The sequence below is a fragment of the Myodes glareolus genome, chromosome 24 (genome assembly GCF_982192425.1).
Source record: "Myodes glareolus chromosome 24, mMyoGla1.1, whole genome shotgun sequence".
NCBI classification, from domain to species: Eukaryota; Metazoa; Chordata; class Mammalia; order Rodentia; family Cricetidae; genus Myodes; species Myodes glareolus.
In genome coordinates, this window is record NC_142049.1 from 50,368,799 (window position 1) to 50,395,682 (window position 26,884).

The 26,884-nt window shown below is 51.1% G+C and overlaps 2 protein-coding genes across 3 annotated transcripts; both read right to left on the minus strand.

Moving 5' to 3' along the window:
- Nucleotides 1–411: 411 nt before the first annotated feature.
- On the minus strand, nucleotides 412–4,291 carry Klk14 (kallikrein related peptidase 14). The gene is made up of 5 exons (XM_087901255.1): nucleotides 3,965–4,291; nucleotides 2,181–2,349; nucleotides 1,480–1,733; nucleotides 1,235–1,371; nucleotides 412–778 (listed from the first exon to the last, which is right to left on the minus strand). Exons 1-5 carry the CDS (start codon nucleotides 4,002–4,004, stop codon nucleotides 626–628), a joined length of 753 nt encoding a protein of 250 aa, XP_087757381.1. The 5' UTR covers nucleotides 4,005–4,291; the 3' UTR covers nucleotides 412–625.
- Nucleotides 4,292–15,371: 11,080 nt separating this feature from the next.
- On the minus strand, nucleotides 15,372–25,919 carry Ctu1 (cytosolic thiouridylase subunit 1). 2 transcript variants are annotated; one of them, XM_087901317.1, is made up of 3 exons: nucleotides 25,736–25,919; nucleotides 17,496–18,039; nucleotides 15,372–17,202 (listed from the first exon to the last, which is right to left on the minus strand). In XM_087901317.1, the coding sequence occupies exons 2-3, from the start codon at nucleotides 18,001–18,003 to the stop codon at nucleotides 16,565–16,567; spliced, it is 1,146 nt and encodes a 381-aa protein (XP_087757443.1). In that variant the 5' UTR covers nucleotides 18,004–18,039; nucleotides 25,736–25,919; the 3' UTR covers nucleotides 15,372–16,564. The 2 variants fall into 2 exon arrangements, with proteins under 2 accessions (XP_087757443.1, XP_048294169.3); XM_048438212.3 differs by lacking the exon at nucleotides 25,736–25,919 and adding an exon at nucleotides 20,138–20,270.
- Between the last annotated feature and the right edge of the window lie 965 nt (nucleotides 25,920–26,884).

The window sequence follows — 26,884 nt, forward strand, 5'->3', positions numbered from 1 at the left end:
GAGGGAGGAGGGCTGGGCCTGGATCCCTGGTCTGAGGGAGGAGGGCTGGGCCTGGATCCCTGGGTCTGAGGGAGGAGGGCTGGGCCTGGATCCCTAATCTGAGGGAGGAGGCTGGGCCTGGATTCCTGGCATTCAAGGTCACTTGTGTTCTGCCTCTGTGGGGATCAGAGCCAGGGATGAAAGCTGGAGGTGAACAGCAGAATGAGGCAGACTTTACTGGGACTTGAACGTAGCTATCCTCCCCCTACTCTGACTAGCAGAAGGAAGATGCTCTGTTTGTGTAGTTACCAGGGAACAAGGCGGCTCAGAGATGGGCAGGTCAAGCCCAGTGGATGGAGTGTGGTGGCTGCCTGAGCAGGCCCTTTCCACAGTAGTGTTCATGAGAATGGACTAAGGAAAAACATGGCGAAATTCGGAATGATTGCATTTTTGTTTTTATTTATTTGGGTAAGAGTTTTGGAAGCAGCCTTCTTTGGATGTGGGTGCTGGTCCAGACATTTGAATGCCAGCTTCTAGACCCAGTGAGTCTTGAGCTGTGACAAGAAGCTATGAGGGATTCCAGAGTCTGGGGGAGGAGGCAGCGAAAGCGCGGGGACGGCTGGTAACGATAGGATAAAGTGGGTCATCAGTTGCCCTGCATCGTCTTCTGGATCCAGTTTTGGTAATTGCACAGGTTTGTGTAGACTCCCGGGAAGCCAGGCATGGCACAACGCTCCATTCCCCAGGACACAAGGCCCTGAAGCTGTCCTCCACACACCAGGGGTCCCCCAGAATCACCCTGTGAGGAGAGGGAACGGGAACAGGGTCAGCGCAGGGGTAACAGTTAGACACCAGTCCTCCTCACCTCTGAGCCCAGCCTCAGGCCAGGGCAGTTGTTTTCCTCTGCACTGGCCCATCCCCGTCCACCTCCAGGGAGCTGACCACCCCCCACCCGCCCACTCAGATGACTGCATCTCTTCACGCCCGTCTTTGCCTCTCTCATGGTTAACTTTGGCTTTCCAGCAGGTCCCCAAATTCCCCTATAGATACATGCCACTCTATGCTGCTTATACAGACACAAGAAGTTAATTAGATAAATCAGGAAACTGAGGCATAATAGGGTTAAGTTCAAAGGAGCACGTGACTACAGACCTCTGAGGTCTCCTTCCAACCACATCCTCTGACGTTTCTGTTGTGATACTGTGGTACCGAAGACCAAGGCCCAAAGCGCCCCAAATACAAATCTGGGCCTCACCTGACAGGAGTCCTTTCCGCCTTGGGGCACCCCGGCGCAGACCATGCCAGAGGTGATGATTCCAGAGTAGGCCCGACGGCACACCTCCTCTGCCATGATGCTGACATTCACACACTGCAGAGCGTTGGGGTACCTGACTGAGGTGGCCACAGAAGCATCACAACTGGAGAACTATGGTCCAGGGCCAGCCTCCTCCCTCACACCCAGGGGCCCAGTTTTGTATTTCCAGGGTGAGGGCTCCTTACCAACGGGGCTGGATGTGGTCCCCCAGCCCGACACGCGGCAGGGGGTCCCTGGGCTGGCACAGTTCCTGGCCACAGGAATGGCCCTCACTGCTCGCCCCAGCCGCACTTTCTTCTGCAGCTGCAGCAACATCAGGTCGTTGTTATGGGCCCGGGGTTGGTACTGGGGATGCGGTACCTGGCGGACCACACGCACCACCTGCTGAGTCGCTTCCCACCTTCTTAGGTTGTGCTTGCCCACAGCCACGTGAAGAATCCTGTACCACAAACCCCAGGAGTAAATGCTGCTTAAAGTCTAACCACAGAGCATGCTCCAGCCCCATTTTCTTCTGTGGTGATGAATTTCACCCCGAGTCTAACCCATGTCCCTCTAACTGTGGGCTGAGCTTCGTGCGGCCTCTTGTGGCCTTCCCTTCTCATGGCCTGGGCATTCTCTCCTTACCCAACCTCATTTGACATTTCTTCCTCTTGTGAGCTACACTCAAGGGCAGTTTGGAGGTCCTCACTCAGTTCCTGTGTCCATGCAGGTTTCTTGGTTTTGAGTTCTGAATCGGCCTGGGCTCCACACTCTGAGCTGGGCCTCTCGGTCTAGGTTCTTTTCTAGACTCCACATCCTGACCTGGCTTCTGTGTTGGGTTTACAGCTAAACTCTGGAACCCTGGCTTCTGTGAGTGATGGACTTGAGAACAAGAGCGGTCACTCACGGGCGGGCGCAGTGAGCAGCAGTGATGACCCACTGGTCTGACAGCAGCACCCCTCCACACACAAGGCGACGCCCAGGGCCGGCTTGCAGGGCCACTTGCCACGGCTGGGAGTTCGGGATACACGTGTAGCCACCAAGAATTTTATCGTCTCCTTGACCCTGGACAAGGGCTAGGGACAATGGTGTGGGTGAGGTGGGGAGAGAAGGTGAACAAATGTCCTCTGACCCCCAACTCTGTACAACGCCCAGCAGACGGAGACTCCCTTGGGGCCCAACGCCTACACCATCCATCTTTTTCTGCTCCAAGTACGATATGCACTGATCACTGCCCCCAGCACAAACGCGGACTTTCCCCCTCCCTTCTGTCACTGTGCTCATGTTCAGCCCCGCCAGGGCCTGGCTGTAGCTGCAGTCTTTGACGCCTCCCTTCCCTGAGCACTTTCTTCCCTCGAGGTTGACAAGATGTCTCACTGCGCTCAAGGCAGGGCTTGAACTCCAGCCTTCTTCCCACCTCAGTCTCCCATGTGTTGGGAATTGCAGCACATACCAGCATTCACGGCTCCCAGGAATATTTCTGCTTTCCCATTTTCATGTGGTATGCATGTATGTGTGCTTACATGTATGTAGGTACACATATGCATTGCACATGTGTATTAATGTATGCACATGTAATGTGGAGGCCTGAAGGCATGTTGGGAATTTTCCTTGGTCACTTTCCCACATTGTTCACTGAGACAGAAGCTCTCAGTCCAACCCAGGGCCCACCCTCTGCCGTAGTCTTACATTCAGCTTCCTTTGGGGATCCCCTGTCTCTGCCTCCCAAAGTTGGAATTAAAGGATGCCCATCACAGCTGCCACCCATGTAGGTTCTGGGCATCTGAACTCTGCTCATGGTCGAGAGGCAAGTGCTTTAGCTGTTGAGCCAGCTCCCTGGCTCCCCAGTGCTCCCCACAGACCTCACTCTTTCCCAGACTCCCTACACCCTCTGCAGTCCACTTTTATCCTCCCTGTCATGAGCAAAGACAGCCTGCCCCAGGCCTGTCAGAGAGAAGTCCCTCAAGGCTCAGGCTCGTCTCTGATCGCTTATTTTCCTCATTTCCTGCAGTGGCCTCTCTCCCCAGTGTAACATGATTAATAAAAACCTGGAGACAGATATTGGGGTTCAACCTGGAGGTCAGAAAAGCAAAACAACCAGTCACTGGCTCTTTTTGAGGATTTCTGGAGGCAGGATCACCATTTCAGACTGAGGTAGAGTTAAGAGTCAGTGGCTGGTTGCTTTTCTGACCTTCAGGTTGAACCCCAATATCTGTCTCCGGGTTTTTATTAATTGTGCTACATCCAACCCTATTTCCTGGTGTCTCAAAACTTAGAATGAGGGCATGAACTTCTGGGTAAGTGAGGTCCTCAGCTGCGTTCTCTCTCTCTCTCTCTCTCTCTCTCTCTCTCTCTCTCTCTCTCTTTCTCTCTCTCTCTCTCTCTGTGTGTGTGTGTGTGTGTGTGTGTGTGTGTGTGTGTGTGTGTATAGAACCCAAAGATTAACCTCGGGCGTCATTTTTCATGCACCATCCATCTTTTTTTTGTTTCTTTTGAGACAGGGTCTCTCAGTGGCCTAGAACTTGCTAGTTAGGCTAGGCTGGCTGACCAGCAGGCCCCAGGGTGCTCCTTTCTCTGCCTCCTAACCCCCTTGGGACTCTTTCTAACCAGGTTGCCACCAAGAAGATATTTATACCCCAGAACCCATCCCCAGCTCATCCCAGAGTCTCAAGGGGACCCCATTGCTCTTACCTAGCGCCAAGGCTTGGAGTATGGTAAGTAGAAGGAACATTCTGGAGCTGGAGGTCCAGGTCTAACAAATGCAGAGATCAAGTGGAAGGAAAAGAACCAGAAACAGACTCGGGACAGAGAATCCCACTCACACTGAGGCCTAGACACTCAGTGACATGGGGACAGAATGAAGTGGTAGAGGCCAGAGCTGGAGAAGATGGGGTCACAGGCTCCTCCGGTTCTGAAGGAAAGATGTCTATCCGACTGGAGTCACTCTGGCTCCTTGCAAGTGCGAAAGAAGCAGGGTGGTGTCTCTTCCTGGACACGCCAGCAAAGCCTTTTATCCCTGGTCTGGGCAGCTGGCCCTGCCCCCCACCGCCCTCCTGACTTTTTTTTTATTGCCTAGTTTTCATTCCAAGATTCTGTGCTCCCTTCCCTCCCATCTCTGGCCAGAGGAGCAGACACAGTTATTAATGGGAGCCCCTCCCAGCGAAAGATGCTATAACCTGGGAAGAATGGGGATAGGGTTGACCCTGGGCAAGGAGGATGGGAGAGGTGGCCAGCCCAGTCAAAGAGCATGCAGTGGATGGGTAGAATCTTAGAATCTGGGTGGGGCAGAGGGGAAGATAGATAGATAGATAGATAGATAGATAGATAGATAGATAGACAGACAGACAGAGAGATAGGTAGATGGGGGGGGGAACAGAGACCCAGAAAGAGAGGGAGACAGACACAAGGGTCCAATGTGTGTGTGTGTGTGTGTGTGTGTGTGTGAGAGAGAGAGAGAGAGAGAGAGAGAGAGAGAGAGAGAGAGAGAGAGACTCAGAAAGAGAGGGACATAGACACAGAGACAGGGACCCAATGTGTGTGTGTGTGTGTGTGTGTGTGTGTGTATATATATATACACATGTGCATGTGTCTCAGAAAGAAAGGGACACAGACCCAGAGAAGGCAGGAGAGATGAAGGTGAGTTAGGAGAGCCTGTTGTGGGCCTTGGAGTTGGGGGGTCCCATTGCAACCTGCCCCTCTTGGTCCCTCCCCCAGCCTCTTAAAGTACCTAATGATTATAATTTTTCTCCGAGCCTTGGCAATCCCATGCCTGGACCACGCGGTGACTCACAGCCTGCAGTCTCTCTCCTCACCGCACCTCATCTCTCTCCTCACCCCACCTTGCTTCCCAGTGACTTTCTTCCTGGAGAGGCTGCTCGTGACTGTGTCTCTGAGACGGTGCTTCTCCTGGGTCTGCCTATACACCTGAGGAAATCTGCACACCTGGCTTTCTCTAAACTATTTCTGCTAACTGGGACTTCGTTTACTAGTTGATCTGAAAGCCCAGCAGCATCTTGCTGAGTGTGAAGACACACTCATGCTGAAAGGAAGAATCTCTGGTGATCTAGGGTCGGCGGCACAGGGGGCAGCCCCACTGTGACAATTCATGCTGGGTGCTACACAGGAGAAAATGTCAGAGAAACCCGTATGCACACATGTGTGCACACACTCAAGACAGATGTCCTTGAAGGAGACTTAAGTAAGCTCAACATGTCTACTTCCAGGCCTTGTACTGGGATCCAGGCAGGCCAGATGTCGCTGTTGGGGCAGCTGGGGGAAGGGCACGTGAGGTTTTCCTTCTTGCCTGTGAAACTAAGGCTGAGTGTATAATTGTCTCCACGAAAAGTTTGCAATACAATAGGATTCATATTCCTAAGAAGAATACCCTAAATAGTGGGTATGGTGGCTCACACCTGTAATCCTAGCACTTAAGAGGTTGAGGCAGAAGGATTACCATGAGTTTGGGGTCACCCTGGGTGATATAGTTCCATGCCAGAAGAAGAGGAGGAGGGAGGACCAGGAAGAAGAGGAGAAAGAAGAGGGGTAACTAACGGCCATGATGCCCACAGGACTACTGGCAAAAGGTTGGGAATGAAGCCATGACTGAGAGAAGCCTCCATGACCTGCCCATCCATCCACAGCCTGTCACAGAAGCATCCTCTTCCCACCAGACTCTGAATCCCCCTGGAACTCACTCAACTTGCTCAGCATCATTTTGACTTCTGCGGCACGGTTACTTAACAGTTTGTGATGGATGGATGAATGCACTAATCACACAAGTGTATGTCCTCGTTCCAAGCTCAGGGTCTGGTGGGACAGGTCAGCATGAAACTCGATCTTGCTAGAGCCCCGGGAAAGTCCCAGGGTTCTGCAGATGCATAGGAGTTTGCCAGGACGGTGAGTGATGGAAGAAGCACAGTGGGGACTGCCTATTGGAGGGTGGCGTGCACCTCAGAGGCTGAAAGAGATGAGAAAGAGGCAAGGTATAGATGCTGCAGGGGGTGAGGTGAGGGGATGGTGTGGGGTCTTAGAAGGGAGCAGAGGGCACTTCATGTTCGCTCGGAACTCTGAGAAGGTGTCTGGCTAGATCCAGTGATGTGTCAAGGACACCAGAGCATATGCAGTCAGTTTAACAGGAAGAAGGTGTATCATGGAGACCAAAGGAAGCCCACGGCTTAGAGGGCAAGGAGAAGCAACCTGGGGCCTAGGAAGGAGCAGTGAGGGAGCCCGGTGGGTGCTGAGGAAGAGAGAAGTGTCCTAGGGGCTGAGACACATTATTTGTTTGAGTCCTCTGTTGTGTAGTGCGTGTGCTTCATGTGTGGAGTATGCAGACATGCGGGTGCATGTAACTGTAGAAGGCCAGAGGAGGGCGCCAGAGGAGGACGCCAGAGGAGCGCACCAGAGGAGGGCGCCAGAGGAGGACGCCAGAGGAGGGCGCCAGAGGAGGACGCCAGAGGAGGGACGCCAGAGGAGCATGCCTGGTGTCCTGCTCTATTGCTCTCTTTCTCTTCCTTTGAGGCAGGTCCTCTTAGGAGCCTGGTGCTAGGCGCATGGCCATCAAGTCCCTGAGTTCCTCTAGTCTCCGCTGCCAGATCACTGGGGTGACAGGCTAGCATGTGGTCAAATCTGGGTTTTTAAATGTGGATATTGGGAGTTTGAACTCAGATCTTCATGCTTGAGCAGCCGGCTATCAGCATGGAACCATTTCCCCTGCCCCTGGAGTGTTTTACCTGCATGAATGTATATGTATCACGTGTGTTCCTGGTGACCACCGAGGCCAGAAGGGAGCATTGGAGCCCAGGAACTAGAATATCAGATAGTTAGGGGCCACTATGTAGGTGCAAGGAACTGAACCCAGGTCCTCGCAAGAGCAGTGAGTGCTCCTCACGACTGAGGCCGTCTCTCCAGCTCGCTGTGGGACAGTTTTTAAATGGGGTAGTGACCTCGGAGGACAAGGACAGCAAAGAGACCTCTTTGGAGGTAAAGGGTTTTAAAGGTGTGTGGGTGGGGAAGAGAGCCTGAGGGAGCCGTGCCTGGGGAAGAGGAAGGAACCACTGGGTGTTCTGGAAGACAGAGTTAGCAGTACTGCCCCGTGCCTTTTCCCAGCTAACTGTGTTCCAGGACAGGTCAGTGGGCCTAAGTGTGTCCACACTGTTGTGCTCCATCGGTACCACCCAGTTCGCCCACAGGCTTTGCCTCCCTCCTCCCTCCCTTCCTGTGTGGATATATGCATCTGTCAGCCTTTATGTGTGTGCATGCATGCGTGCGTAAGCCAGAGGTTGGTTTTGGATGTCTTCTTTGATTGCTCTCCAACTTACTGTTTTAAAGGGTATGTTTATGTATTTGTGTGCCTGTGTGTGTGTGTGTGTGTGTGTGTGTGTGTGTGTATGTGTCTGTGTCTGTGAATGTGTGTGTGTGTGTGTATGTGTCTGTGTCTGTGAATGTGCGTGTATGTGTCTGTGAATGTGTGTGTGAGTGTGCATGTGTGCCTCTATGTGTGAGTGTGTGTGTGTGTGTGCATGTGTGCCTCTATGTGTGAGTGTGTGTGTGTGTGTGTGTGTGTGTGTGTGTGTGTGTAGGTGCATATGTGGGACTCAGAGAGCAGCTTACAGGAGTTAGCATTCTTCTTCCATCATGTGGTGACCGGAAGACAGAACTCAGGCCATCAGATTTGGCAGCAAGCACCTTCTGCTTCAAGCACCTTGCCAGTTTCATCCCTGGCTTTTAAAGTTGGGCTTTTACTTAACTCAGGTTAGTCTTGAATTCACTCTCTTCCTGCTTCAGCCTCACAAGTGCTGGAGTTACAAATGTGCTCCTGCCATGCCCAGCTTTCTCAGCTGTGTTCTCTTTATTTTCATCTTGAGGCAGGGTCTCAGGGATCCTGGGTTGGCCTCAAATTGCTAAGTAGCAGAGGATGACCTTTAAAATTCTGATCATTCTCCCTTCACCTCCTGAATGCTGGGATTGCGGGCACACACATTGCCTTATCCAGTGTGAGGATGGAGCTCAGGGCTTCAAGCATGCTGGACAGGCACTGTGGCCACTGAGCCACATCCTCAGCCCTCTGACTCTGCTCTGTATGTAAGCTGGCTTCCTTCCGCCTGCTCTTTCTATTCTCCAGCCTACCTACCTTTCCTCGGCCTCACTGCTGTCAACCAACATTTACTAAGCATCTGTCCAGCATGATTCCAGGTACCCGGCACACAGTAATGAACAAAACTGGCCAAATAAGAAAAAAAAAAATCCCTATCTTGTATTCTGAAAGGAAGGAAAAGTAAATAACTGCAGTATGTAATTACAATTATGAGTCACACAACATTAAGAGACTACATGAAAAGAAGCAGGGGCTGGAGAGATGGCTCGGAGTTAAGAGTGAGCAATGCTCTTGCAGAGGCCTGGGGCTGGACTCCTGGTACCCACTTTAGGCTCACAGTTCCAGCTCCAAAGGATCCAACACCTCGACTGGCCTTTTAGAGTACTTTCCATGTGTGCATATACACAAACACATCTACACATAATAAGAATTAATAAAAGCAAATCCTTTCTAAAGGGAGGCAGAGTGCTCTGGGGTAGAAGGGTCTGGCAGATGTGAGACCACAGAGAGACCAGTGTGTTTAGAAGAGAAAGGAAACCAAAGGGGTGTGTGTGTGTCGTGAAAAGTCTGTAGACATTATCTCATGTCGGGATTACAGATTGGGAAACTGGGGTTGATTGAGAGGAAGTGGCATGTTTGCCTATCTGAGAAGATGAGGCAGTTTGAAAAACCCACAAGTGTCCTGACTCTTTCTTCTGTCACCTAGGGCAGCTGCCAACTTCGTCAGTACATCTGCTTATGTGACCAATAGGATTTCACGCCGTGTTGAGCAAATTAACTCACCCCATTGTCACTCTGACCTTTCATTGTACTGAACAAGGAAGTCAAGATGAAGTCAGTTCTCTTGTCCACAGTTGCACATGGTGATCTGAACCAAGGTGAAGGGCTCTTCCCAACTGTAGTTGGGAAATATTCAAGTGGATGGTACAGCTGGCTAAGTGGTGAGATTAGTCCCAGACGAGAGGAAGGACGCCTCTTCCATTGTCCAGGGAGGAAGAGGGAAGGGTGAGGAAGGGTGAGGTTGAGGTTGTGTGTGGGTTGTGGGTCAGGTGACAGGAAGTGGAGGACACACCTGTCTAGTGGCTTAGGTTTTCTTCTTCTTCTTCTTCTTCTTCTTCTTCTTCTTCTTCTTCTTCTTCTTCTTCTTCTTCTTCTTCTTCTCCTCCTCCTCCTCCTCCTCCTCCTCCTCCTCCTCCTCCTCCTCCTCCTCCTCCTCCTCCTCCTCCTCCTGAAAAGCCCCCCAGCTCATCTTCAGGCCGCACACACTCAGATGAGGTGGGAAGCATTGCTCTGCGGGGGCACTATTTGGCAAGTAGCCAAAACAAGGAGGCTAAGAAGGACAGCAAAATGGGTGCTGAGTCACAGATGCTGAGCCAGGGGAGCTAAAGATGGTCAGAGACTGGGGGTGAAGAAGACATGAAGACAGGAATGCTTAGTGGTGAGACCTACCTTAGGGGGCTCAAGTGTTTTAGGGGTGGAAGAACAGGCATGGGTGAGCCATCCATAGCATGCACCGGGAGTATGTCTCAGAAGTGGAGTCCATCCTGCAGAACTTTCTACGACTCAGCTGAGCTATGGAAAAGGGTATCAGGGAAGGAGGTCTATGGCCATGGGAAGATTAAAGACCTCTAAAGCTGGTAGGACCTCTGTCTCTGGGTTTTGACCTTGTGTTGCATGGTGTTGGGATAGGCAGTCTCTGAAGGACACATCTTGACACTCCTAGCTTCCCAAGGCCCCTGCTTCTTCATTTGTAACAGGGTCTCAAGACTGGTTTTGAACTCTCTGCATAGCTTGGACTTCTGATCTTTCTGCCTCTACCTCCTGAATGCTGGGATCGCAGGTGTGATTCCTGTTTTTCTTCAGGGATGGGCTTCTTGCTGTGTTAAGTCTCAATTCTTCTTACACATGCTGACACATACTTTACAGGTGAGGAGACAGATTTGAATACCAGCCCTCCTGACTCAATGTCCCTGTCTGGCTTTAGAACTCATGTGACTGCCGGGCAGTGGTGGCACATGCCTTTAATCCCAGCACTCGGGAGGCAGAGACAGAGGGGCCTCTGTGAGTTCAAGGCCAGCCTGATCTACAGAGAGATCCACGACAGGCTCCAAAGCTACAGAGAAACCCTGTTTAGAAAAACCAAAAAAATAAAAAGAAAAGAAGGAGAAGAAGAAGGAGAAGGACGAGGAGGAGGAAGAGGAGGAGGAGGAGAAGAAGAAGAAGATTAAGAAGAAGATGAAGAAGAAGAAGAAGAAGAAGAAGAAGAAGAAGAAGAAGAAGAAGAAGAAGAAGAAGAAGAAGAAGAAGAAGAAGAAGAAGAAGAAGAAGAAAAAGAAGAAGAAGAGAAAAAGAAAAACATCTCATGTGTGACTCTGGTTACCCAGGCTCCCTCTGACTGCTGAAGAATCTATGGAGTCCAAAAGAGCATTAGATCTCCTGGAACTGGAGTTATAGGCAGTTGTAAGCTGCTTGAGGGGGGGTGCTGGGAACCCAACTCTGGTCCTCTGAAAGAGCAGCATGCGCTCTTAATCACTGAGCCATCTCTCCAGCCCATCTCTAGATGATGTTTCTAAGTCACCAGACATCCTCCTCTAATCCCTGCAGCTACACCATCTCCTACTCATTTCTACGGAAGCTCTGTGGTCCATCAGAAACCAATCAGCTGCTCAGGTCAAAAGCTGGGAGTAGTCCCACCTTCTGCCCACAGTGCCTGTTTCACCAAGAGCAGAGAACCCACCCACTGACCTGCTCTCAGCCCCTGCCATCTGGGGCACACCCCCTCACACAAATTGCTCTCTCTGCTTTCCACACTCCCTCGACCCCCACCCCAGGCCAAACTCATTTTCACGTAGCAGCTATGATCTTCAAACTCAAAATAGCACATTGTCAAACCCATCTAAGTCCTTGGTGGAACTGAGATCAGTTCTAAACGCCCTAAGCAGCCTTCTAGATCTCACTCTTCCTTCCAATCTCGCCTTTCATGTCCTCTGTCTCAGGCCCCTACGCTTCTCTAATGTTCTTAACATGGTTGGTGCCTTCCTACCTCAGGGAGAGCCCCAGGACCGAATCTGGTGCCTGGTGTGTATGGGATGGGATTGTGGAACAGGCTGAAGGAGTGAGATTATCTTTGAACCTAATTCTAGGACTTCCGCACCCATCATTTCTTTCTCTTTAGATCTGAAATTTGTCTCATTACTCAGCTCTGAGACAGTACGTACATGGCCGGAAAGGACTGTAGAACTGTAGCTGGGAAAGCCTGCCTCCTGGTCACATCCCTGCTAGGAGACAATGTTCCTGAACTCAGGGCACGGATACTAGAATTAGGAAGACCCACCACCACATTAACAAAGAGTGTAGGGTCCTTTGTGTCTCGACAGGAGGTTGTTTCCCAAAGTGATAGTGTTTCTCACGGTTACCTGACTCTTTTTCCTGCCCCAGCAAGCTGCCGTTCTCTAAAAGACCCCCAGTATCTGCTAAGGCCACCTGAGTGGGAAATCTGTTTGGTCTGCTTATTAGGAGGGGTGCCTCTTGCATTTGTATTGTCTTTTAAAAGATTTAAAGATTTTTTTAAGTGTGTGTGTGTGTGTGTGTGTGTGTGTGTGTGTGTGCATGCGAGTACAGGCACCTTCAGAGGCCGAAGAGGGTGTCAAATACCCTGGAGCTAGTTACAGGATGTTGTCAACACCTGATGTAGAAGTTTAGAACCAATTCAGGTCCTCCACAAGGGCAGTATATGCTCCCAGTGGATCAGCCAGCTCTCGAGCCCCTATTTGTATAGTCTTTGAACTCACACGGGTGTTTGTAAAGTCTGAAAACACACTTAGTGTCAGCAGGAGTCTCCACTCTTGGTGAGAGGCTCTTTACGCCCTTGTATCTGCTCTCATCATCACCAAGTCCCCGACTCTCTCTAGTACAGATCCCCAGCCAACGTGGGGGCCCCAGCCTTAATCTCCCTGGCCTCTCTCCTGAAGAGCTCTTGTTTTGGAATAGGGTCTCAAGCCAGACTGGCCTCCACCTTACCATGTAGCTGAGGATGGCCTTAAACTCAATCCTCCTGCTTCTGATGCCCTAGTACCGGGGTCACAGCTGTGTAGACCACCACACCCGGTTTACACAGTGCTGGGGATGGAGACCGGGGCTCCGTCCATGCTAAGTAAGCAATCTACCCACTGAACCACACTGCAGCCTAGCCCTGTCTGCTCCGGGCTTTTTCCGGGAAGCCCTGCCCCCCATCTAGGGCAGCATCCTACCTCCTGTACCTGGAACAATGCTTCCTCACGGGGGCAGGTGCCTCCCGAGTCGTGGATCAAGTCTGCCATCATTCTACCGGGCAGTTTCCCTCTCTCACCCCTTCCTTGGCCTCAGTCTTACTCAGATCCTGGGTCGTGGCTTAAACATCACCTCCGCATTCTATGACACACCGCAGCGAGCTGGGTGCGCCACTTCTAGGCTCCCCGTGTCCTCCTGAACCCTCACAGTGACACCAGCGGCATTTAGTCCTGACTTGTCAGTGCCTGCACTTGCTTCCCCACCAGAGGGAGAGCGCACTGAGGGCAGGGGCCCACTGAGGGCAGGGGCTGAGCTGACTCAGTTATTTCCCCACCATCCTAGGCTGGGCAGAGCTGGGAGCTGTCAGGAAACATCTGCAATCATGATCTTGTCTTTGCCCTGCTGGAAGAGCTTCAGGGCTTGCTTTTGCAACTCCTGCCTGCCCCTCACGCTCTCTCCTTGTCACCTCTGGCCTGTCCTCCAGTCTCAGATTTCAACCTAGCCATTCCCTTTGGCAGGAACACTTTGCTGCAGTCAGCAAAAAACCCCGCCCTATTTTACATGGTTCTGCGCTGAGGCAGGGCTGTCTCCACAGGCACACCCCTTTTCTGCTTAAATGGACAGGACACAATCCCCCTGACACAGGTCAGCACCTGACTGCTGCAGTGTATTGAGCCCTGTACTCTCCTCCCTCTTCCCTCGTCTCATTTCTTCCCACCTCTCTCCTTCTCTGGCCTCCCTCTGTCTTCCTGGCCCTTTTCTTTTCCTTCTCTGGCCTTTAGGTTCTGTCCCGAGCGGCTTCTGCTGTTAGCTGCATCACAAGTCTCGTGCTCAGAGTCTGAGCACGGTGTAGACACAAGCATCTTAGTGCAAACTCCTCCAGGAGGCTAAGGCTGCCTCGGCCTGGGCTGGAAACCCAGCTTTGGAGTCAAGGCCGCCGGGTGCGCAGATGTGGTCACAGCGCCCTCTTGTGGCCACATCTAAATACAGCATCTTTCTCACACTAGTAGCCCGAGATGAGGGCAAAGTCCCAGGGACGCTCCTGCTCCAGAAAAGAGGGGGTGCCCTGCTGTGCGTGCGTCAGGAAGCAGGTCCTCTGGCTTCCAGTGTCAGCTCCCCGTACAGGGACCAAGAACACCTGCTCCCTCTCGGTCACTGCTATGTGACTCTGGGAAAGTTACTTGGCTGGGTTGCACATTCATTTACCATAAATGAGTATTAAACACATATTACTGCACTAACAAGGGAGGAACGCCCTCTTGGCATGAGGCTAGCCCCACAAACACACAAGTTGGGAACAGTACAATCTGCCTGGAGAATCTTCAGCTCTGCCTCCCCTGCCCCCCAATACCCGCTTCCTCTCCACAGTCGTTTCTCTTTACAGCAGCCAAGGGGTTTTAGAAAGTGGTCTTTGGATGAACTCCCAGAATAGAAGCCTCGAAAGAGTGGCACTCACTGTTAGAATAAAACCCAAGTATTTGACTCCACATACACCTGGTCCAGCCAGAGCTGGCTAATGGATCCCCTGCTGGTTCCTAGAAGGGAGCAAGGTTATTCCCATACTGTGGATGTTGTATTGGCTGAAGAGGGAGCTCTTCTCCAAGAAACTTTTAAGAGTTTTGCTTTATTTGGGTTCCAGCTCAAAGGCCACTTCCCCAAAGGACTTTCCCTCACTGGCTTCTTCCTCCCTTTCTCTATTCTACTTAAGACAAACCCTTGTGCTGGAGATGTAGCTCAGAGACTGACTAGAATCCCTGGGTGTGGCTCATGGTAGAATCCTGCCTAGCTTCCCCAGTGAGGGACTTGGGGTGTGGCTCAGCTTGTTAGGCCCTTGGTTCAATCTCCAGCATTGGAAAAGGAAAGAGTGACGTTTACAGCCACCCGGTATTTACTTGCGTGCTGTTCTTTTCTCAGAGGCTGTAAATGCCTGGGGACAGAGGCTCCTGCCTCTGCTCATTGCAGCTTCCTGCACCTAGGGACCAAAGGATGTCCAATGTTTGCTGAATGAATAATCGACATGGTGCTTAATAACCTCAGGGAACTTGAAGGAGGCAGGGCATCCTCTCTGCCTTTCAGACCTAACTTAATTAGGAAAATGGATATCTACAGAGTTCAAGGAGTACGCAGGTCACTTCCCTGAGGACAGGACCACAGAGTTTAAGGAGCAGAGCGCTCTCTGTCCAAGGTTCGGGGACGATCAGGAAAAGCTCCTATTACCCAGCCAGGACACACCTGGAGACAGGACTCACAGCACCAAGTCTCTCTCTTCTTAGGAAAGTTTCCTCAACCTCTCAATTTCCTACAGGGCAAGGTAGAATCCAGAAGCCTGGAGCCCCCTGGTGGCCAGTCCTTACTATGCAGAGCCAAGCTGGACACAGTTGGCCAACTACTTTGACCTCTGGACTCTCATCTCTGCAGAGACCTGATGGGGTGATGGCAAGCCAGCTCCATTTTCACAGAAGGAAATGGCAGATTAGAGAGGCTAAGGCAGGGACCGAGCACAAGCTCTATCCTCAGAATCCAAGCTTGGGGTGCCCCCCCCACAACAGCTACCAGGAGTAGATGAGGCTGATGACAGCCCCTGTGGCCTTCTAATTGAGTGACCAATGGCCACGTAAGCCTCGGGGTTGGTACCTGTGAGCACCATGAAGAAAAGCTCAAAACGTGTGCTGGAGACTCGCACGCTGATTCCGTTAGTTTTCTGTTGCTGTGATAAACACCATGGCCAAACGCATCTTAGGGAGGAAAGACTTTATTTCAATTCCCATCTCTCGGGGTCCATTACTGAGGGAAGTCAGAGCAGAAACCGAGGCAGATGCCATGGAGGAACACTGCTTACTGACTTCCTCAGTCTGTTTTCTTTCTTTTTCTTTTCTTTTTGGTTTTTCAAGACAGGGTTTCTCGGTGTAGCCTTGGCTGTCCTGGAACTCGCTCTGTAGACCAGGCTGACTTTGCACAGCCTGTCTCTGCCTCCAGAGTGCTGGGATTAAAGGTGTGCACCATCACCACCCAGCAGCCTACTTTCTTACAGTACCCAGGACCACCCGCCTAGGTGACTGCACTACTCACAGTGGGCTGAGCCCTTCCACATCAATCAACAACCAAGAATATGCCCCAAAGGTTTGCCTATAGGTCAACCTTATGGAGATATTTTCTCAGATGATCCCAGCCTGGGGGAAGTTAGGAAAACAAAACAAAAACAAACAAACAAAAAATGACCAGCCAGGACACTGACCCAACCGTCACGTGAAAACCACACAAACTTGGTTTGGAATGTATCCACTCAGCAGACCATTGGCTTCCAAAGACTCACAGGCAAAGAAAGTCATCAGAGGGCACCGAGACCCGCAGCAGGGATTTTCCAAGCCTTGCTGTAACCCACCTACACCAGTGTATCAGGCCAATGGCTTGACTGATGACTTCCTTTTGTTCTAGGGCTGTAAATGGTTGTGTAACTGCTTCCACAGCTTCCCTGGGGCAACCTGAACCCATGTAAACCCTGCAACTGAAGCTCTTTTCTGGTTCAGAACAAACTTTCTCTAATTCTCTCAGGAGCAAGTTTTCCCTTGATGAAAGGGGCAGGGTGACAACTGTGAATGTGTTCCTATTGTTCGTTTGACTTTGTTTACCTGACTTGGGCAGACAAAGTGAGGCCAGGGCTATTTGGAGCCCACAGAGGGGTGTAGGAATGCATGGTTGCTGGTCCCTTCTCCCTCAGGCCTGGTAGCCTAGCCCGGGGCTCCCTCACCAGCTCCAAGGTTCAGGTTGCTGTGTAGAGCACAGCCCCTCCATGGTACACAGTTGCTCCACAGGGCTCAGGTCCCATAGGACACAGGAAGCTCTGGAAGGGCAGGTGGTCACTTCACAGTGTAGATCGCTTCACAGGAACAGGGCACTACAGGGCACAGTCACTTTTCAGGGCACACTGGTCACTCCGAGGGGCTCACGTCACTCTGTAGGACACAGGTGGCTCCTGCCCGGTCTCCTCCTTCCTTGCACAGGGTGGCTCCATCTCTGGATTGCTCACAGGTACAGGGTCCCTGTGGGGCCGCAGGGTCACTGGTGGCCTGGCTTGAGTTCCCAGGCAGTGGCGGCTCGGCTTGCAACATGCGGCGGCCCTTGCCAATAGCCAGGCGTGGCAGGCCTCTGTTGAGGCCATCCAGAAGTGCACAGGCCTGGCAGAGCGCATGGCTGGCCAGTGCCCCGCAGCGGGTGCAGGTACCTGGAGGAGGGGGCCGAGCTGCTGGGGCAAGAGCAAGGCGCTCTGCCGAGTGCACGAGGTCCAGCACTGCCGATGGCCGCGCTGCCTCCAGGCGCTTGAGCAGGTCCCGAGCGTGACCACGGAAAGCCTCGGGCGCATATACACACTCCTCAGAGAAGTAGCGCAGGCGGCGGAAGTGCGCGTACAATACCACCTCCTTCTGCGAAGCAAACTGCAGAGGCCGGCACCGCGGGAGTGCGCACCCCTCGCCCGCAGAGCCTAGCACTCCACCCCGCGCCAGCCGCCCAGCATCACCGCGCAGGAAGTTCATGAGCACTGTCTCCGCCATATCGTCGGCATTGTGGCCTGTGGGAGAGAGCTCAGGTGAAGATGGAGACAGAGAGGAAAGGGGCGGGGAGGGGGCTCTGAGAACCCCTGGAGAGGAAATAGAGAAGAGGTCAGAGGGATTCCCTGGACCTGGAGACTGAGGAGAGGACCCTGTACATCCTCAGTAATGACAATGGAAAAGGAACCATAAAGGAGAGTGGAGGGAGGCGTGGGGACACCCAGAACCCAGAAAGAACGGGCGGTGGAGACACCATGCCACCCCACTTCCTGACACAATATACTACCCCCTCACACACCCTTCCTGAGCTCACCAGTCACGATGTGTGTAGCTCCCACGAGGCGAGCACCCTCCTCCAGCGCGCGCCGCCGTAGCACCCCACAGAAGGTGCAGCAGGAGCGACTGCGGCCAGAGCCGGCAGTGCTGCGGGCCACGGCATCCATCGTCCAGCCTCCGAACAGGTCTGCATAGGCCACAATGGTGAGCGGCAGCTCCCAGCGTGCAGCCTGGCTGCTCACCGCCTCCAGGGCTGCGTCACGGTAGCCGCCAATGCCCTCGTCCACGGCTACCAGGTGCAGCGTGATGCCCAGGCGCGGCGCGAGCTCGCGCAGCACGTGTGCCAGTACTGTGGAATCCTTGCCACCCGAGGCGCCCACGGCCACCACGGCACCCGAGGGCAGCAGGCGCCCGGCGATCACGGTGTGCAGCACCTCAGCCTCAAAGGCTGTACAGAAGCAGGAGCCGCATAGCGCCTGCCCCGAGCGCGGGCGGCGGAGGGCAGCGCGGGCTGCATGGCAGGAGGAGCACGTTGGAGCGGGCATCGGGGGAAGAGAAGTGGGTTGCTTGGGGTATTCACACTGTGGAAGAAAGAATAGGAGATTACTTAGTGCGTCTATATTGCAGGGCTGATGGGAGAGAAGAGGGGTCACAAGAGATAGCCACACTGCTGGGTTAATGGAGAGAGAAGGAAAGCTGGTCGTCCAGGATGTCTGCACTTTGGAGCTGAGGGGAGAGAGGCGGGTCACGTGGATAGTCTGTTGTGGGGATGCTGAAGAAATGGTATCCTACCCAGAGTGACCCTTGCACAGGGGAGGGAGTCCAAGGGAAGGGCAGTTTCTTTCTGCACCAAGAAAATAAGGACCTTATGACGTGGTTTCAGGCAGAAAGACATGTAAGAAGGGGGTTAAGAACCTTTTGAACAGTTTTGAGATCACTATTGTTACTATCTTGATCAGGGAGTCAAAGTAGGTGTCACTGACCTTGACTTCCAGGGTTGACCAGAACCCGGAAGAGCCTGCTATTGTTTGGATTTTAGTCGGGGAGGTAGGATAAGGACACGCCCCAATCTTGACTACATCCCTGAAAGACAGGGTGCCCTCTTCCTCTAGGCACACAGACGCTGCCTGCACCACCTCTCGGTTACCAGTAAAAACTCTCCAGGCTCAGCCCTGTCCGCCTGACCACCGCATCTCCAGCTTGGACTAGCCAGTAGCCTCTTGTCGTTCCCAGCAGGTACGGCTGCTCCGGAATTTACCACAAGAATCAGAATTATTCCGCAACTGCTGGTTTATAATCACTAACTTCCTTCCACTCAGCCCTCAAACCCCACATCTCCTATTCCTTTCGCCATATGGTGTTGTGCTGCGAGGCAAAGCGCTACCCTTCCAGGTGCACAGACTGGACACACCGGGGTCTAGAACCACCCCATCACTCACCCTGATCGGGGGCTCAAAATGCAAAGTCCAGTCTTGACTGGCTTCCCAAACGTGCCTAATCCATCCTCAGAACTCATGTTCAGAAGCCTAAAAGAGTGCAGTCAATCCTACTTGTGGCTTCAAAACAGACGAAGAAGCCAGATGCTCCCCACCTACTCCATGGCCAGCACGCTTGTTGGGTCTCTCTGCCTCGACCTCCCCACCTTTACACTTGCTGTTTTGCATAAAACAATCAGCAGATCCAGCCCAGTTATCTTTTCCACATTGTTCTGTGACTGATGCTGCCCTGTGATTCCTCCCCCTTACTCTCAACTATCCTAGGACCTCCCGCCCACAACAGTTCTCGCGGACTGCTGAGCCCCGCAAGCAGCTCTCTGGACACACTCATCCCTCATGGCTGAGCATTGCTCCTTAAAATATTTCCTTCCCAGCTTTTGATTCTATCCTTCCTCTTGCCTGGGTCTGTCCCCATCAGTGTCTCACCACTTCATTCCTTCAAGCCCTGCCCAGCAAGCCTGAGAACCATCAGGTGCCTCCAGGAAGGTCCTCCAAATGGCCCGCTGAAGATTGTTGCACCTTTCAGACCTCAAGTGCCCCTGAAATCAGTCTGCCTGGTATCTCTGTCTCCTGGGAGTGCCCACCACCTTCTGCCCAGTATTTATTCAGAATGGGGTGCAAAGCCAGTCTGTCCTCGGTCATCTAGAAGAGCTTGCTGTTGTGAGGAGTCGCGTGTGGGCACAGGCACAAACAGGGAGCCTGCTGAGCTGATGGATGTTAATACATGGGAGGAGGAGGAAAACTGTGTACCGACAGGCATGGTGGCGCACGCCTTTAATCCCAGCACTCAGGAGGAAGAGACATTTGAATTTCTGCAAATTCCAAGCTAGCCTCGTCTACATAGTGAGTTCCAGGCCACCCAGGACAACGTGGTGAAATCTCGTCCAAACATAAAAACAAACGCAACAAATAAAAAAAAGGGGGTACTTCCTGTTGGCCGAGTTGCCTAAAGGGCAGAGAAGGGGTCTCCAGAACTATTTAACTATGAGCAAGAGAAGACAGGTAGTCTGTCACCACTAGGTGAACAGGGAGGCCTGGCAAGAGACCAGATTAGAGGGGGATCCTGGCCAGAACATGAATTGGCAATCGTAAAAGCGAGTGCTAAATCCCTAGAGAGACCTTCAACTCTCCGGTGGCACTACAACCCCGAGCCCGCTCGATCGGGAGCAAGAGGAACACTAACCTGGGTGGAATGGGCTCTGCACTCTGCCTGCCACGCGGAAGCCTGGAGCGGAAGCTGCCCTGAAACTACAACTCCCACAAGGCCTTGGATTGCCTTGCCTACGACTACCAGAAAGCAACAACTCCAGACGAGCGCCTGTAACTCTACGGCAACTCGGACTACAATTCCCAGCAACACTAGAGGACACGGCTTTCTCCTGCAGTTTAAGGCTCCCCAAAATGCTGGGCTCCAGAAGGTGAACATGCTGGCGTATGGACTGAGCTGCAGCTACTGCTATTGCCCTAGCAACGCGAGGTCACCAGGCACAATGCTTGAAATCAGAAGTGACTGCGGTCTAATTTTCTAGTTTTCCTATTTATTATCCGCTACTGCAGCTTCCTTTTTTGAAGGGAAGTAGACCTCGCTCACCAGGCTGACCTTGAACTCAGAACCCCACCTACCGTTGCCTCCAGAACGCTAAGATTAAAGGCGTGCGCCATCTTGCTCTTTTCTATCTCCTATTTTTTTTTCTTTTTTCTTCAGAAAGGTGGAAGAAATCTAGACGACACCCAAGCTTTTGTAATAGACCCCAGTAAATTGTCCTCAGTGCTTTTTAATATCTCTCTCTCTCTCTCTCTCTCTCTCTCTCTCTCTCTCTCTCTCTCTCTCTCTCTCTCTCTCTCTTTTTCGAGACAGGGTTTCTCTGTGTAACAGCCCTCGGTGTCCTGGAACTACCTCTTGTAGACCAGGCTGGCCTTGAACTAACAGAAATCTGTCTGCCTCTGCTTCCCAAGTGCTAGGATTAAAGGCGTGCACCACCACCACCCAGTTCAACAGGTGCTCTTTAAGGTCACCGAGAACCTGGTTCTGGAGGTAGAATTACCTGGGCCACCCCGACTTTAGACTCAAGCATTTTGCCTTAACGGGTCTTCCAAGGCCACTGTTCAGCTGCCTGCCGGCCTCCTGGCCCTGTGGAAAAGCGAGGGAAAACAGCCAAATAGCCCGAGAGTAGAAAGGCCGCGCCCCTGAGAACAGGAGTGGGATGTGAACCATTCTCTGATACTTCCAATACTGCACATCTCTTGTGATATAAAACTAAAAATATCTGTTGTGGGAATGGCTAGTTGGGAGACAGTCTGCTGGGGACCCTTCAGTCAGATGCTCCTGCTGACTGTTGTGGTTGCCCGACTTCCCCAGCCTGTTTCTCCTGGATGTTTATTACAGTCGGATCTGGTGTCCCATTATCTCTGCAGTCTGCTGTTAATGCACTTGAAATGTCAAACACTGCTGTCACAGATCATTCTCCAGCCTGAGACAGCTCCCTTTACTCCACTGAACCACATCCCAGCTCCTCACTAGAAGATTCTAGGCACGGATCTATTATTGAGCCACATACCAGCCTCTCATGGGGAAATTCTAAATGGGTGCTCCACCACTGAGAAGATTCTAGGCAGATGTTTTAACACTGAGCCCTGTCCAAAGCTCCTCACTGGTGAATACGAGGCAAGCACTCTACTGCTGAGCTATAGCCTCAGCGTGCCCCTCTTCTTATGCTCTTGGTTTTAAAACAGGATCTCACTGTGTGGCTCACACAGACCTCAAATTTACAATCCTTCTGCCTCTGTCCTCCATGTAGCTAGAATTACAGTTTTGAGCTACAAGGCTGGGCTCAGCTGGGTGGTAGATTGACCTGGACCAGTAGGTCCTGATGCCGCGACCCTTTAGTGCGGTTCCCTATGTTATGGTGACTCCCAACCATAAAGCTATCTTTGTTGATAGCTCATAGCTGTAGTTTTGCTACTGTTATGAGTCGTGTCTGTGTTTTCTGATGGTCTTAGGTGACCCCTGTGAAAGGGCCCTTTGAACCAAAGCAGTCACAACCTATAGGTTGAGAAATGCTCACCCAGACCATGGGGATGATGTTTCAGTACCATGTTCAGAGCCAGGACAGTCCACTATGTCCTGTGGTCCTTGTATGCCAATTCCTCTTTATCAGCATCCCAGACAAATTGGTCAGTTAAGTAAGGGAAGAAAGAGAGACCTCACCACACTACAGAAAACCAAGTATCAATACAGACATCTGATTGGTTCCTTACACAGTCTTGGGGGAATGTGCCACCAATAGTTGGCAGGCTGTTTCTGGAATGGGCATGGTTCTATAAGGTGAAAACCTTCCACATCTGAGGCTCAAGGACACCAAGAACTCTAGACCAGGGATTCAAAGCAGAGTTTGTGAGTTGGCATACCTAATGCTTAGTTGTTCTGTATGTCTGAGCAAGGAAAGAAAGGAGTCTAGGTCCCACTTTCTTGTTGTGTTTATGGCCCCATGCCCTAATTTGATTCCCAGTTGCTATGACAAAATACTCGCCCAAATTAACTTGCATTTATTTTAGCCTATAGATTACAGTCCATCACCAAGGGAAGCCGTGGCAGGAACTCAAATCAGGAGCTGGAAGCAGAAACCATGGAGGAGCTCTACTTACTGACTTACTTCCATGCTCACATTTAACTGCCTTTCTTATACTGGGAGGGGTACCATCCACAGCGAGCTGAATCTTCCCACACCAGTCAAGAGTCAATAAGATAAGTCACAGGCTAATCTGATGAAGGCAATTTCTCAATTGAGGTTCCTTTTTCCTATGTGTTACAAGTTGATAACCTAGCTTAGCAATCACATGGAAGGAGGGACAGCTGACGTTCATTTACCACCGTTACTTAAGTAGAAACTATCGCATTTCTATCCCAGATACTGCATTACCTTTCACGAAAATAGCACACATGGGAGCTGGGGATAGACCTCAGTTGGCAGAGTGCTTGACCGTGGGTTCAGTTCCCAGCACTGTATAAATCACATGTTCTAGTACATACCTGCAATCCGAGCATTTGGGATGTGGAAGCAAGAGGATGTGGAGTTCAAGGTCATCTGTGACCACACAGGGAGTTTGAGTCTGCCTTAGTGATGTGGGCCTTGTCTTAATCAGCGAGGAAATAAAGTGTAACCTTCAGTGCAGTCGGTAGAAACACTACTTGGAAAAGTAAATTCTCATCTTAGTTTTTTCTGCTAGTCATGGTTCCCGTGGGCTATTGCTTTGTTCACCTTGCAGAATGTCAGAACTTATTTGTCTCTTAACTGGTTTAAACCGGCAAGGCTGCACCTGGATCACTCCACTTCCGGTTCTGCTCTGGGCTCTTTCAAGAGATTACACTTGAGACGGGGACTTTGCTGGATTTGGGTGTATGACCTCAACACCCACTACTGTCCTAGTTAGGGTTCCTACTGCTGTGAAGAGGCACCGTGGCCATGGCTGTTGCCAGATATTTGATCACACCGTGAACCCCGAGATTGCACTATTTACTGGAAAAATCTGTTCTAGTGTGGTGTGGCTCAGCCCTAGCACATACTTTATTTCAAAGCCTTCTGTTTGAATAGTGTCAAGTGGATTAAATAAAACCAACCACAGGTCAAGAGGAAGGGTAAGTAACCAGTTGACAGGAAGTGAACATAGGCAAAAAAAAAACGTCAGGAGGATGGATAGAGAGGTTCTCAGGAGTAGAAGGGGGAGGCATTCAGTTTGAGGAGGTTGTTTGGAGCTGGTGTAAGAGGACAAAGGCCTCTGGGATGCCAGGCGAGGAGGAAGTCAGCTGGGTGCTTTCTGACCTAGCAGGCTTTCACCCCAGCATCAGCTCACAACTCATTATTTGTAAAATCAAATGATCGAGATTTTGTTAAAAAATACCTCTTATAAAGGAAACATTTGATGGGGTTAGCTTACAGTTTTCGAGTCTCAGTCCATTATCATTAAGGTGTGACATGGTGGCACACGGGCAGTCACGATACTGAAGCTGAGAGTTAATAAATATTGATTGGTAGGAAGTGAACTGAGGCACTTGAGGACATGGCTTTAGCATTTATGAGACCTCACAGCCCACCTCCACAGTGGCATATTTCCTCCAACAAGGCCACACCTCATAATAGTACCATTCCCCTTGGAGGTCATTATCAAACCACCCACTCCATGGGCATATCTGTTTCCCACCAAGATGTGATTGCCTATTAGATTTGCCCTACCAGCCTTTACTGGAGACCTGGAGGAACAACATGAATGTGCTCTATCAGCTGAAAGAATGAATAATGAATGGAATGAGTGAATGAAATTTCATCCATCATCCCATGGGACACAGGTGATACAATTCATAAGCATTAAATTGATACCAGCAGACAAAAGTTGGCACAGGAGGGAATGGAGCATGATCTAGAGAATGCACACAACTGAACAACACAGTCCCTGCACAGAAGGCAAGATAGCACAGGTGTGCTGCTCACGAACGTAAGACGATTGGTCCTTATAGAGCAGGGGTCAATCAGAGCGGTGGCAGAGTCACTGTCTGGTGAATGTTCGTCTTCGCAAATAATATTTTCTCATGTGGTAGAAAAAGCAAACAACCTTCCTTGGATATCTTGTATGAAGGGCATTACTCCAATTTGTGAGGGCTCCATCCCCATGACCTAAGTCCTTCCTAAATGTGTTGGCTAGTTTTATGTCAACTCGACACAAGATAGAGTCACCAGAGAGGAGGGAGTTTCAGTGAATAAAATAAAGGGATTTTACTTTAGAAGATGGGGCTGCAGGCAAGCTTGTAGAGCATTTTCTTAATTACTGATTGATGAGGGAGGGCCCAGCCCATTGTGGGTGGTACCAGCCTGGGCTGATTGATGGTCCTAGATTCTCTAAGAAATCAGGGGTGATCAAGTCTTGGGGAGCAAGTCATTAAGCAGCACTCCTCTATGACCTCTGCATTAGTCCATGCCTCCAGGTTCATGCCCTGCCCGAATTCTGACCCTTGATGATGAACTGTTATACGGAACTGTGTGTGAAACCCCTTTCTTCCCAAGTTGCTTTTGGTCATGGTGTTTCATCACCGCAATAGTAATCCTGACTGACACACTAGATAAAGCACCTCCATGGGACTGGAAGGATGACCCAGTAAAGCGCTTGCGACACAAACATGGAGACCTGAGTTCAGATCCCCAGCTCCCACATGAGAACCAGATGTGGGTGTCTGGAGTGTGGAGGCAGAACGAGGTTCTCAGGGCTCACTGACCAGCCAGGCGGGGGTCTGTCTTAGTACTCTCTTCCTGTTGATAAAATGCCCCGACAAAGGCAGCTTAAAGGAGAAACATTTATGTGTGCTTACAGTTCAAGATACAGTCAGCTGCAGTAGAGAAGTCATGGCAGGAGGCTTGAAGCAGTTGGTTACATCACACCACAGTCAGGAAGCAGAGGGCAGTGCATGGTGGTGCTTGGCTCACTTTCTCCTTTTCACACAATCCAGGATCCCAGCCCAGGGACTGGTGCCACCCACAGTGAGTAACCCTTCCCATTGTAACTACCCTAATCAAGATAATTCCCCCACAGGCATGACCAGAGGCCCATCTCCTAAGTGAGCTTAGCTCATGCCAAATTGGCCACTGAAATTAACCACGACAGATCCTGCTCGGAAAGTAAGGTGGAGAGTGATGGAGGAAGATGCCCAAAGCAGAACTCTGGGTTTTGTATGTGCATGCGCAGGCAAACACACCCTTCACACACTTAGCTCCCTCCATACACAGGAACCTACCTGTTATCACCATATCCTTGGGGCTAAGGGTTTCAATACGTGTGTTCTGGAGGGGACAGATGCCACCTTAGCACTTCCATTCTGGAACTCAGTGTCCTCTGAAAATGGGGAAATGACACCACAGGTCTTCTCGATTCTCTGTGCTGTGTGTGCCGTAAGCTCCTCTCTTGGATGCAGCTTCTCGGAGTATCCTCTTTCTGTCCTGACTTCTTTACAAACTTCAGGCAACAGGGAACCACATGGGGCAATGGCCCAGCCCTTCTGACCACTGAGTTGCTGCAATTTCTGCTAAGAGAAAAAGTGTTTGGGCAAAGATGGGGGGGGGGGGGTAAAGGGTTTTTGTCAGTTGAAAATGCAGAAAGTGGTGTGGGTGCACTCTTGTGTGTGTGTGTGTGTGTGTGTGTGTGTGTGTGTGTATGTGTGTGTGTTTGAGAGAGACAGACAGAGACACAGAGAGATTGTTAGTTGAAGATGGTAGCTAGACATGCATAAACCTACATGTATTAGTCAGGGTTCTCTCAATGAACAGGATTTATAGAACGAATGTATGTTATGTATATGAGATATATATATAATTGTATGCAATTTATTAGAGTGGTCTACAGGCTGTGGTCCAGCTAGTACAACAAGGACTGTCTATTAAACGGAAGGTTTAAGAATTCAGCAGTTGTTCTAGTCCACGAGGCTCAATGTCTCATCTGGTCCTGAAGAAGTAGGCTCTAATACAGCAACAGAAGGTGCGGCCAGAGTAAAGGTGGATCTTTGTCACCTCAAAAGATCGGGATTAAACGTGAATCTTCTCACCTAAAAAGATCCAGATTAAAATTGGAGCTTCCCACTTCAAATGATGACAGAAAAACCCTCACAGGTGTGCCAGTTCACCTGGGTTTTAGTTAATTCCAGATGCAGTCAAGTTAGCAATCAAGAATAGCCATCCCATGGAGCAAATGTAGAAATAGGGGAAGGGCATACGCGGATGTACCTGGAGTACTCACAATAGACAGTTTCTTGGAGGCATTCATCTTCTGGTACATTTCTGGGATGAAGTCTTAATCAATAAAAACCCAGAGTCTCATCCCTTTCCCCCTCCAAGGTCCCCATGCTCCCAGTTTACTCAGGAGACCTTGTCTTTTTCTACATCCCATGTAG